Genomic DNA, 12,654 nt, shown 5'->3' with positions numbered 1-12,654 from the left:
TGGGTCATGACAATGTTCCAGTTCCCTTCATTTTGGCACTCAGCTTTCTTTTGTGGTAAATTATATCTGCCACAGATAGATAGGTGCACCTTTTATTATTATAGATTATGTTACCTTGAACCCAGTTCAGTAAGGCTGACACACAAAAAGATTAAGGAAAACCAGTTTTCTTCCAGTGTCCTGCATTTAGTCCCCATTCAACAGTAAAACCCAGTGTTCCAGCCTATATTCCTAATTTGTAATTTCTTTTACAGAATCTTTATTCAGTTTAAGATGCTTCCTGTCCCTCTATAAGTATAATTGAGCATTTGGATTCTACAAAGGAATATAGACTTTCACTATCCAATATGCGTTCGAAATATTTTTTTTTCTCCCTCCAATATATTAAAAGGGTTATAAAGCAACTAGTGTGCTAACTTTTTGATAGTCCAGCTTCTATGATCTCTGTATGTATTTTTTTTAAAAAAACAGGCCTTTTATTCATTTTGAAGTTTACAAAACATTTTAACAAAGAGGATATTTATAACCTATGCTTGTTGTCCTGAATGCTTATTACATGGTGGGAGTATTTTTAATACCAGATTTCAGTCTGTAGAATACAAGCCTGATCTTTATTAAACAATTGTGCAGTTCACTATTTTTTGGTGACATGACTGGAAATTTTCAACCTTTTTACTTTTCATTGTTTGTTGTTTCTAATAGAACAAAAGCAGCAGTGTGCAGTCATTTCTTCTGCCACAGTCAAGCTTTTATTTTCGGAAAGGAAAATGGGTCATGTTCTCAAAGGCTGATTTGGAAGACATTTTGACTCTCGGTTGCTACTGAGCCTTTTCTTCATTCAGGCCCATAATTCAAGTTTGTAGAATATATATTAATCATTGGTTTAACATTTGAAAGCTTTTTTTTGTTTCTGATATTTTAGAGTTGGTAATTTTTAATTAGACTGTTGGCAGTTTTCCCATATATCGTCCTATGATTTCTTGGGTGTTTTTAAGCTACCTTGGGCCCCAGTCTAAAGTGAAAGGCAGGGCAGAAATATTTTAAATTTTGTTATGCTTGGGGCAGAAATGGAGCCTCTACTGAGTCATCCGTAATGGAATTATGTCATACTTCTTTCTCTGACTCAGAGAAAAGAAGAAAACCAAAATGGCTTGTCAGTACATCTGCTATAGAGAGTAGGGTTCCCTGTCCCGTTCACAGTGGGGAATCCCCCGCTGCCAGCCACTGCCCCCCATCACCACTCACTAAGCCAGTGGGACAGGGCAGGTAATCGGCCAACCCTATGTACTCCACCCAGGAGGCACACAGCAGAAATGGGCCTGCGCATTCCCACAGTCCAAGAAAATGACATAATTTCCAGCACATTGCAGAAGCAATGGGTCACAACAAAGTATGGGACTAATTTGTAGAGAATCGGCCTGTGGAGTGACCCTTAGCTCCTGCATTGCACCAGAAATGATGTCATTTTCTGGTGGCACCTGCTGACCCACCTCCACCACTACCCCTACCTCCCGTTTGGCCCCCAGGGGACCTGGCAACCCTGTTCGACAGGTAATACAGTTGTGCACATTTTCATAGTTCTCTATAGATACTTTTTTCCATAGAGAGAGGTCTCTGTTAGAACCAAACAAGTTAAATTTCAAGAGTGGGCAAAATTTGTATAGGAGTTCAATTCATTTTTTGAGGTCAATAAAATACGTATGGTATCCAGAATTCCTGGACTTTTAAAAAATAAATAATGGCTCTTCTGGCAATTTCAGTCTAAAAGTTCACCAGATTTTCAGTTTATCAATATGAAATCGTTGTATCTTGAATACCAGGCCATGCTAGCTTTATACACAATAAACAGGTTTTTATTCAGCTTTCACTTGAGCTCAGCCTGCATTTCTGCTCTGGCTGTCAGTCAAGCCTCATCAGCCAGCACTTTGCTACAGGAGCCCTGAAGGGCCAAGACTGAAGAACAAGCAAAGCAGAAAGCTGTCCCCTAGAGGCTACTTGTATACATTACAGCAGACATTAGCAATGCTTTTGAATTCTCTTTTCAGATAAATGTAAGATGAACATTCTGTGCTGAAAACAGATGGAATTAGCTTCAGGAAGACACAGCCAGCCATAACTGTTAATATTTCTAAACCGTACTTTTCTATTACATGTACCTTTTTCACGCGGGCCATTACATTATATGCAAAATATACATTATCAGAGGAACAATTGCACATCCCTGCTTAAAGTATGCATTTCTCTTTCAGTTTGTTTTCAACTGAGGTAGCAAGGCCATCTCAAAAGAAGCAAAATAACATCCGTCCATATAGGACTTTATTTTTACAAAACACTCTGCTATTCTGGTGATTCTTTATAAAGACAGCAAAGTTTTAAAAAAATGAGTATGTGCTTTCCTTTAATCGTGTAGCAAAGTACTGCTAAATTAGGTGGATGGGGGAAGGAGGAGAGCGTCAGAGACGACACGGTCTCCCTCTCTTTTCTCTAGCCATGGTCTTGGGTCAAAAAGAGGCCACCCATAAGTGGGACTGCACAGAGGGCAATGTGATATCCTTATTGTTTCACTGCAACAGCCATTCGGATTGCTAGCATTCTGTGGTGCTAGTTTAGCAGGACGGCATTGAATCAGCTGGGAAATTTATAAAAGAAAACCTATTCAAGTAAAGATTCTTGATACAGCAGGGCTAGAATAGGGTAGAATGAGGGTGCTCTTCATGTTTTTTTTTTTAAAAAGCTAGTATGAGATTGGCATACTAGATTGCAGGTAGACCTGCCAGTCCCCCCTGGTGGTGATGGGGGATCCCCAACCCCACCCTCTGACCCCTAAGTATATTCTTTAACCCCCATATTCATGGTTCGCCATACATCACCAATGTTGTAATACTCTTACTATCCTATTTAGTTCTGAAGGTTTCTCTAATCTAATTTTGTGCATTTTGTCTATCTCGGGATTGATAATATAGTTGACGTCACAGCCTGTAAGGACTTCACCTCTCTGAAACTGTGCAAGGTGTGCTAAGGTGTTGTTAATAAAATTCAGTTGATCAGAGTTGGAGGCATATAATGATGCTAATGTAAGCGGCTTTCCATCAAGCTCTCCTCTGACAAAGAGAAATCTACCTTTTGGGTCAACAAAGATTTCGAGGCTTGGAAATGGTGTGTGTTTTGATATTAGTACTGCCACACCTCTAGCCTTTGATGAAAATTTTGTGCAAACCAATTTGATTTTATCACCTGTTGTACTATTGATTTATAGTGTGTTTCCTGTAGAAATACAAAAGCTGGACGTTCCTTAGTTAGAATATTTGAAATTCTTCTGAGCTTTATAGAGTTGTTTAGTCCTCTACAGTTCCAAGTCAAAACTTTAAGTGGAACAGCCATTTTTGTATGTTATAAGTTTATGATTTACAGTACCATATGTCCAAGGGTAGTTTTATTGAGATCCGTATGTACAGTATCAGCTATATTCTTCTTTACACAGTGAAATAACATTTTTAAAAAACAAAAGAAAGATTTTCCCCCTTCCTTTACCTCTTCCTTTTAAAGAATTTTCAGTAGAGTATAGGACACAGCTATCCACATCCCATAAAGTATTCTTTTTCAGCTAATAATTTTTACAAACGTTTATATCAGGAAAGAGAAATTCCAAATCGCATTATGACTTAGACTTAGAGATACGGTCTTGTTGTTTCATGTTCATCTTTGCAGCCATCTGTTCTTCCAGTTTTAGATGCAAGTTTAATGTTACTAATAGAAGTTTTCATGATCCCAAGTCTGATGCCTGGTGTAGAATTCCCTCCTGGTGCACCGGGATGTTTGAAGTTGGACTCCATCCGAAACGGATGTTGGCCTCCAGTAGCTTGGAAGAAATATATTTAAGGATTTTTCTCTTTTCCAAAGCCTCAGGGGGAAGGTCAAGAAGTACATAATTTTTTTTGTCATTGTTCATCAGAGCCCCTTTCAAACGAGCCTCCCTGGAGGATTTTGTCTCTGGAGCCAAGGGTATAAGAACTGAATTAGTATGTCTCAAGGATAATTTATTCGTACTGAGGCTAGGGGTCCCAGTCGATAAGCCTTAATTATTGCTGGTGCAACACCATCTTCCAAGTTTAAGGCTTTTGCAAGCCATTTTGATATAAAAGAAGTAAGGTCTGAAGTGCCTTCAGCATTCTCCTCCATCCTGCGCAGTTTTAAATGGTTCTGCCTCCAGTAATTTTGCAGCGTCATAATTCTTTCTTGCATGGCTGATTCATTCATCTGCAAGGCTTTTACTTCCTTCTGCAATGTGAGGCTGAGTTCTAACACAGACTCTGCCGATTGGGCTGTCTCTTTTAAGTTATTTGTTAAGCTGGGCATAGAGGGGCTGGGTGAATTCAGCCATTTTTTCAGAAAAGATCTCTTGTAAATCTTGTTTTAGGGCTCTTAAGTCTTGTTTGCAAATTGTTGCGTTGTTGCCCTCAGCGGGGTACTGAAAAGTTGCCATTTTCTGCCTTGGTGTTGCTTGGGGGCCCGGGGATAAAACAGGGTCGCCCGTTGAAAGAAAGGCTTTTATGGCTCCTGAATCATTTGGCTTGGGGTTAGTCTTATTCCCAATAGACTTACCCATTGCAAGTGGAGTGGATTCCCTGTGATTTAGTCAATTTAATTGATTTATGTTGAGATAGGAATTAGGAGCTTCCTGCTCATGTGCCTGCCATGATGAAGTGTCATTCCCCGCCCCATGTAGTGTTTGGAGTTAAGTTTTACTCAGTCGGCTCCCATCTTGACCCATTACTTACTTACATAGAAATACCCCCTCATCTGCCACTTTCACCCCCAAGGTACCTGACAACCCTAGCTACAGACAATATGGTTTGGTTATATTGCATCAAATGGGTACTAACTAGAGATGGGCACAAACAGCAATACGAACAAAAAAAAGCCACGAACAGCCCAATCTGCTGTTCGCAAACAAGCTGTTCATGAGGCCCCATTCTAAACGAACAGGTGGTCATTGCAAGCCTCGTTCATTGTTGTTCATTGCTGTTCGTCAAGCTAGCACCTGCAATCAATTCTCTTGGCAACTTAGGCAGGGATTGTCTGAACTCTGTCTGAACTCCTGCTGTTGCTGTGGAAACCCCAGTCTAAGCCCAGTTTAGCTTGATAGGCAGGTCTTCCTTTCAAGTGTGGAGATCCAAATTTGTTACAACAAGGGAACAAGACCAGGGGGGAGGGGGGCTACCAGTTCGGACTTTGCAGGCAGTGGAGAGACCGTTGCTGTTGGCATTTTGATAGAGTGCATTGGAGCTTGAATTTTCTTTATGTGTGGTGGGATAGGGATCTACCCCTTCAAGTTCCAGGGCTGCTGCCAGTCTCTGGGGCCCAAGCTATTATTTATTATTGGTACCTTTCCTGGTGCCTGCTCAGGTCAGGTTTCTGGGAGTGGTGCAGTAGGGATCTTGACTTGGATGATGGCTGGAGGAGAGCCTGCTGGCCACTACGAACAGCCAACCATGAACATGTTCGTGAACAGGGCCATGTTCGTGGTTGTTCGTGAGTCCCTGTTCATGGATGGCAATGAACAACGAACATCATGTTCGAGTTTTTTTTCTGTTCGTGCCCACTTTTAGTACTAACTATGCATTTATTCTGTCAAAACTGGTAATATCTAAACACAGTTCTATACAGATGTGTTCATTATGTCATCTTTAGTACACTGTAGAAAACATAATCAGTTTTTTCAAGCAGAGTGAAAATATGACTGAACCTACCAGTGAACTATTAGGAAAAGTCTTTTTTTCAATTGTTCCTGACATAATTTGTAGCCATGGTGTTTAAAGGATTAGGTTAGACTATTGTTTAGGATGGATTTGATCCATTATATTGTATGTGGCTATGGCTATGTGTTCAATAATAATGAGTGGGTTCAATAATAATTCACCAAGTAGTAAGATATCGGTAATTCTGTTTCGTTAGAGCATCTTAACCTTTGTGCTGCAAGACATCCATTTTTGTAAACATCCCATTATTGTTTGTGTACTGAGAATATTGTACTGCGGGTAGTGAATGAGAAATTGAACTTAAGTGTTGCTGACTTCCTCTTTTGAAACAAAAAAAATTAGTGCAGCACTGTGAGCAAATATGTAATTCCCTAAGGCTTAATGTACATAAGTACTTGTGTGCACATACAGTTTCCCTGTGTAAATTTCAACAAAACTCTTCTATTGTTGCAGTCTTCCATGTTCAATTTAGAATCATATGCATATTCTTGATTTGTTAAGATGGAAATGATGGCTAATTTGACCTTTTTATTTGAAAAGGATATCTGACTAATGCTTCAGCGTCCAACAAATTTATACTTGCGAGAAATCAAGGCTTGTATGATTTTCTCCAAGTGGCAGCAGAACATGACATTTATGTGATGTTCTTAACTCTGTCACAAAGGTATCCTTCATTATGAATCTGGGAGCTTTCTCTGTCGCAACGTTCATCAAAGAGCTGGGTGTAAGCTGTAGGAAGGATTCCCCAGGCACTAATATTTAGTAACTCATCAGTCTTGTACCGGATGCTACTATAAATCTTGTAGTAGTCACTTCCATGTTGGTCATCGGAAATAAGATTTAGCTGCCAGGTTGTCAGTCTCTGACCTACTTTACTTATGAAAAAAGTAGAGATGGGATACCATCTCCCCCCCCATCAGATTAGAAGCAGTGTCCAAGACTTATTTAGTGGTTTCCACTGGGACTTCCAAGTAGGCCTGTAGGAACGTTTCCTTCTGTAAATGCAACCAATATGAGATGCACCATATATGGGGGAGCTGGAGAAGGGGAGAATCCATAGAAGACCTATATGAAGGAAGGGAGAGAAGGGAATCTTTGTGAGCTCTGAATTACCTTGTCCAGATGTTTTTAGCAGGTGAGCACTTAGCTGTTTTACTCTTTTCCTCTCCCTCCTCATCTGTTTCCCACAAATTGTACATTCCTGTGCCAGGAGAAAGTGAAGGCTTGATTATTCATTATTAGTGTGTTTAGTGCTTTGTACACAGTAGTAAAGTTTTTTCTTGTAGTACATATATAATAGACTGCTGTTTTATGTACTTGCAGTGCGAGACGCAAAAAACCTAATTCCTATGGATCCAAATGGGCTTTCAGATCCTTATGTGAAGCTGAAACTTATTCCAGATCCAAAGAATGAAAGTAAACAAAAAACAAAAACCATTCGTTCCACTCTTAATCCAAATTGGAATGAGACATTTACATTGTAAGTTGAATTCTAATACTTTTCCTAGCAATGGTTTTGTTTGCACATATTCTATTGTGTTTCTATAAGCTTATTGAAATGCTAACAGTTTTCTTCTTTTCGTTGTAGTAAATTAAAACCTACAGACAAAGATAGAAGGTTATCTGTTGAAATCTGGGACTGGGATCGAACAACTAGGAATGATTTTATGGGCTCTCTTTCTTTTGGAGTGTCAGAACTCATGAAAATGCCAGCATGTGGATGGTAAGGTGCTTTTTGGTTTACAGCAGGAAGGTTTACTTCAGTAAGAGAGAGAGAGAGAATAAAATAAGAGCAATAAAACACATTGAAGCATTTCTTAAAACATATCTTAGATATTCATAGAAAATATAGTACTAAAAATCCTAGTCATTAGTCTGTAGGTTACCATGACAAAAATCACAATGAACAAGAAAATGTTTTCTTTTTTAAAAAAGACCTAGTCATAATTGATGCTGTCCCCCCCATCAGGAGAAGATGTGTTCTTCCTCTTAAACAAGAATTGGGTAGACTTGGCACAATCAGTGCTTGTGTAGAATGGATAAAGCCGTTCATGTACTGGTCATGTGCTTTCCATGCAGTCACTCATCTCAGTCTAAGGCTGTGTTCCTATGTGTACTTACTAAGAAGAAAGTCCCATTGAACTCTGTCAGATCTTCTTCTGAAGAAACAGATATGCAAATACACAGGAAGGCCCCTAAGCTATAGAGATATTAAGGAAAATATAGCAAAGACTTTTTGTCTTGATCTGCATTTCCATCATTATAGGCTTTTGAGCGTTTTGTGGATTGTTTTTTATATTAATGATTTAATGATGTTGTTGTATTGTTTTTACTTAGTGAGTAGGGGTGTGCACCTCGGTATCCGATTCGGGTAAAATACCCGAATTGGGCCCGATTCAGAAAGCTTTGAAAATACTGAATCAAAGCTTCCCGAAGCATTCGGTGCCCTAGGGGTTAAGTTGAAAGGGCCCTTTTGCAAGCAGCAGGGCCCTTTAAACTTACTCATTCCCCACCCTTACCCCCCCACCCCCACTTACTTGGCACTGCGCTGGAGGAGGTGGCCCTCCCACCTCCCCGCTGGGCAGTGGCGGCGGCAGCGGCCCTCTCTGCCAGCCAGCTGGCCGCACTGGCCATGGCAGCGCAGCAACGGCAGCAGGAAACGCCCTCTCTGCCAGCCGGCTGTGGCTGTGTGGTGGCGGCAGGGAAGGCCTTCTCTGCCAGCCAGTCATGGCTGTGCAGCAGCAGAAAGGAATGCCTTCTCTGCCAGCCAGCTGGCCAGTGCGGCATTGCCTCCAGCCTTCCACCTGACCAGGTAAGTGGAGTGGGGGGGGGTGGAGATGGGGTTAAAGGGTGGGGTGGGCCTCTCCCCTCCCCATCACTTCAGCATGCTCCGAATCTTTACAGAGCATACCGAAGCATAAACCCAAGCGGGAAACCTGAATCTTTTTTGGGTGCACACCCCTATTAGTGAGCTTTCTCAAGGAAAAGCACAACTTTTCTGAAGAGGCAGTATTTTTTCAATATATAGAACTATTTTCCTTGCATTCCACAGGTACAAGCTACTTAATCAGGAAGAAGGCGAGTATTACAATGTTCCGATACCAGAAGCTGATGAAGATGGAAATGCAGAACTGAGACAGAAGTTCGAGGTAAGACTTGTATGCACATGCTGCAGAGGGAGTGTAATGTGTAAGCAGATCCTGTGGTGCCACATTACAACTTTCTGCATCAGATAGGAACTCCTTATCCCTTTTACATCTCTTTTACTTCATTGATCTCCAATTATACCTCTTTTTGATGTGTACTTCTTTGTCTTTATATTAGGAGTATGAAACCACTTGGCCATAGAACATAATATCTAACTGTTAACCAGGATTGTTGTTGTTTTTTTAAGTTACAGTGTTTATCTGATGACCAGAGCTGTCACAGAGTAGGCCTGGCTATTGATTCTGATATGTTTGAGGGTTCTGTCTTTGCTGTTTATAAAGGTTTTATATGTTACAATGATTTTTTCAAAAACATCCCTCTGTTTTCCTCATGAAACCATGGTTAGTGTTTACCACAGGCAGGCTGGTAGACCTACTACACTTTATTTGAATTGAATCCTACCAGCTTGGCTCTTTGTGTAAACCCAGTCACTGGGACTATAAACTCCAGGGCTTAGGTTTCTGTTTTCTTCTAACTCCTTTTTTACTGGTAAAAACCCCTGACATCACCTGTCCTGGCTGTTTTGGACCCCATACTGGCCATTCAGGCCCAAAATGGCAAAAAAAGGGTCTGAAAATGGTCGAAAAGGGGCCCAAAATGGTCAGGATCGGGCCACTGCTGGGTGGAAGAGTGATCCAGCACCCATCAGAGGCCCTATCCAGGCCATTTCGACCTTTTCCCCTTTATATCATTTTTTTAAAAAAATATTTTTAAAAAAAATCATTTTCTATAAACTTCTTTTTCTGCTCCATAAAAAGTTTTCTTTTTGGACAATGTGAAATGATAAAACAGGTTATGAGATTTTCTAATGCTCATTTCTATTAATATTCTGAATGTATTGTGTAATGTTTCAGTGCTAAATAATTGTACTGTAGAGTGGTAGGAAAATATAAGCTACAAAAAAGAGACTACAAAAATTACTAAGGTAGAGTTTACATAGTGTGATAAATGGAAACAGTTGCTCCCAGAATGCCTTTAAGTTCTGATTTATTTGTCTATTCACAAGGTGAACTGAACTTAAAGTGAGCTGACGCACTGCAATCGTATGCCAATACAAGAGCTCTTGAATCACTTCTTATTCACACGATTAAATAAATAATCACCTATTGTTACATCTGGTTGCAGAATTCACAGACGAGTGATCCAAACTCTCAGCAACAATATGTTGCTGGAACACCCTGGAGTTCTTTGTTTGTGTGGCCAGGTGGTTAACTTCAGAACAGCAGCCTCTTGATTGGGTGAACAAGCTTTATAAGATGTGCTCCTTAGCATATTTACAGTGCAACTGATTTATACTGATTATTTACGAAGTCAAGAAAATTCTCAACAGTCCTTTGGCAAGTTCCCTGGAGAGACGGCATAAAAAAATTCTGAGTAAATTTCTGAGGACGGACACTTCTCCTGGCCTGGTCACGTCTGGTACTAACAACTCCTTTTCAGAAGTTGCAAGATGTGTGTCTGCTCCCCACTTAACAATCCTGACTTTCTGAAATGCTATCTAGTTCCAAACAAGTTAGCCCAACATTCTAGGTAACTTGAGCTGTCAGATGCACCGGCTCCTGTGTGCAACAGTTGTCCACTCAACTGCCCAGAAGTAGATTCTAGGGATCTTAGAACCCTAACCATTGATGCTAGCTCTAAGCATAATTATTGAATGGAACGTAGAAATTCCAGGATCTTTCTAGAGTTCTAGAGTGGGAACAATGAAACATAGAGTTTCTATAACTTCTGCTTCCAACAATTACATCAGCCACATTGATTAAGTTCTCTTTCAGATGCCTCTCCAATTGCTACATGTTCAGTACCCCTTTATGTGCAGTAGTGGGGGAATCTTTGAGATTCTCTTACCTATACATCTGGTCCAATCATCTTCCATGTAAACAACCATAAAAAAGCAGGGCATGACTGATTTCATTGTGCCTTCTTTCCCTTTCCTAATGGATCAGATTAAAAAATGCAATTGAGATGTGACATAAGTCAACATTAATGAATGTCAAGCAATAGTTTTAGGAAAAGCCGAGGACTAAATCAGAACTATAGTCTTGGAAGATGACCTTCTGTAAGCAGAAGAACACCTGTATCCAATCCGATAACTGGGATCCAGTTATCGGAGTTTCTGAATATCCATAGTAACTGCTTCTCTGAGTTGTAGGGATGACTCTCTCTCTCTCTCTCTCCCTCTCCTTTTCCTCTAACATATGGAAGGGATGGATCTGTTTCTTAGTTTGCAAGCTATCAGGGATATATCTTTTTCCACCACATCATTACCCCTTCATTATTTTGCAAAAATTTGTTCCAGATCAGCTTAATTCTTTTTCCCCACCAGCAATCTTCAACTAAATTTATATGATAAAACATTAGGTAAATATTCTTCAGTTACAGAAAATCTGCAGTTTAAAAGCTGCATCAAAAATACTGAATGCTGGCAATAATTACCATTATGCAACTGATCTTTTAGCTGTTAGATGAGCATTCTGCTAGCTGAATATATCTAAATGATCTTCTGTAGAGATGGGTACAAACCAAAATATGAACCAAAATTCATGACAAACCAGGCCAGTTTATGGTTTGCAAACCAGCGGTTCATCAGATCCCATTTCTGACGAACCGCCACAAACTTTAGGTTCATTTGGTTCATCACTGTAGACAGCCTGGTGCCGATCAATCAGTTTCCTAGGCAACAGGGGATGGACTTCCTGCAGACCTTCTGCTGACCCGGAAGTGACCTTCTACTGACCCGGAAGTGATGGTTTTCTTGCCTAGATGTGACATTTTCACGAACCAAACGAAGTGGTTTGCGAACCGGGGGAGGGGGGGATTTGTGAAAGTTCATTGTTCATGGTTCGTGAAATTTGACGAACCATGAACCACATGGTTCATTTTTTTCCGGTTCATGCCCATCTCTAATCTTCTGTTATCCAGGATATAATTACCAAAGTGTTCAGTAGGGCATTAAGAGTGATTTTGCTTCAATACACTTTGGAGTGATTAGTCAAATTAAGTGCAGAGCTTGTAGAAAGCTAGTATTTTCTTCTAATTTTTACTCTTCTTTCCAAATTACTTTTTGAAGAGTCTCAGCAATGTCTGATTTTAAAATGAGATTTTCTTTAGTTTTTACAGGTAATGAATTACATTTCAGCATTGTAACAGTAAATAAGTACAATAATTGATATGTCAATATGTTTCAGAAACTTTGAACACTTTTAAATTGTCAGTAGCGCTCAAGTAAAACATATTTTAAGTTTAGTTCCTCAGTGGACAAGAAACTTTGCAACTAAAAAGTTTAATATACATAGTTTTCAGAATTTTATTTTCCCCATTGTATATAAAATACAGGAGAAGGAAGGCAGTATGGTATAGCTGGATCTCATCAGATCTCAGAAGCTAAGCAGGTTTAGTACTTGGATGGGTAACCACCAAGGAAGACTCTACAGAGGAAGGCACTGGCAAACCACCTCTGCTTCTCGCTTGCCTTGAAAGCCCCTCATTGGGGTTGCCCTAAGTTTTTTGGACTTGATGGCGCATATGGACACACATGCATAATATCCATGTAGTATTAAATTTCAGTCATCATTCCTCTAGACTTCTGTTTTATGCATTAATTACTTGGAGTGAGTAATGAAAACTCTACTATTGTTATGCTAGTGGTGAGGTAGAAGGCACTATTGTTCTGCCATTTATGTTTCCA

The 12,654-nt window shown here is 40.0% G+C and overlaps 1 protein-coding gene across 1 annotated transcript in view; it reads left to right on the top strand.

Annotated features, from left to right (window-relative positions):
• PRKCA (protein kinase C alpha) overlaps positions 1-12,654 on the top strand; it is a 333,406-nt gene that overhangs the window by 263,811 nt on the left and 56,941 nt on the right. The window contains exons 6-8 of the mRNA XM_054976872.1: positions 7,083-7,239; positions 7,348-7,482; positions 8,812-8,908. Coding sequence (XP_054832847.1) covers positions 7,083-7,239; positions 7,348-7,482; positions 8,812-8,908 — 389 coding nt within the window. The remainder of the gene's footprint in view (positions 1-7,082; positions 7,240-7,347; positions 7,483-8,811; positions 8,909-12,654) is intronic.

The sequence above is a fragment of the Eublepharis macularius genome, chromosome 4 (genome assembly GCF_028583425.1).
Source record: "Eublepharis macularius isolate TG4126 chromosome 4, MPM_Emac_v1.0, whole genome shotgun sequence".
In the NCBI taxonomy this organism is placed as follows: domain Eukaryota; kingdom Metazoa; phylum Chordata; class Lepidosauria; order Squamata; family Eublepharidae; genus Eublepharis; species Eublepharis macularius.
Note: the sequence above shows the minus strand (reverse complement) of the source record. Positions and strands in the feature narration are given on the sequence as shown.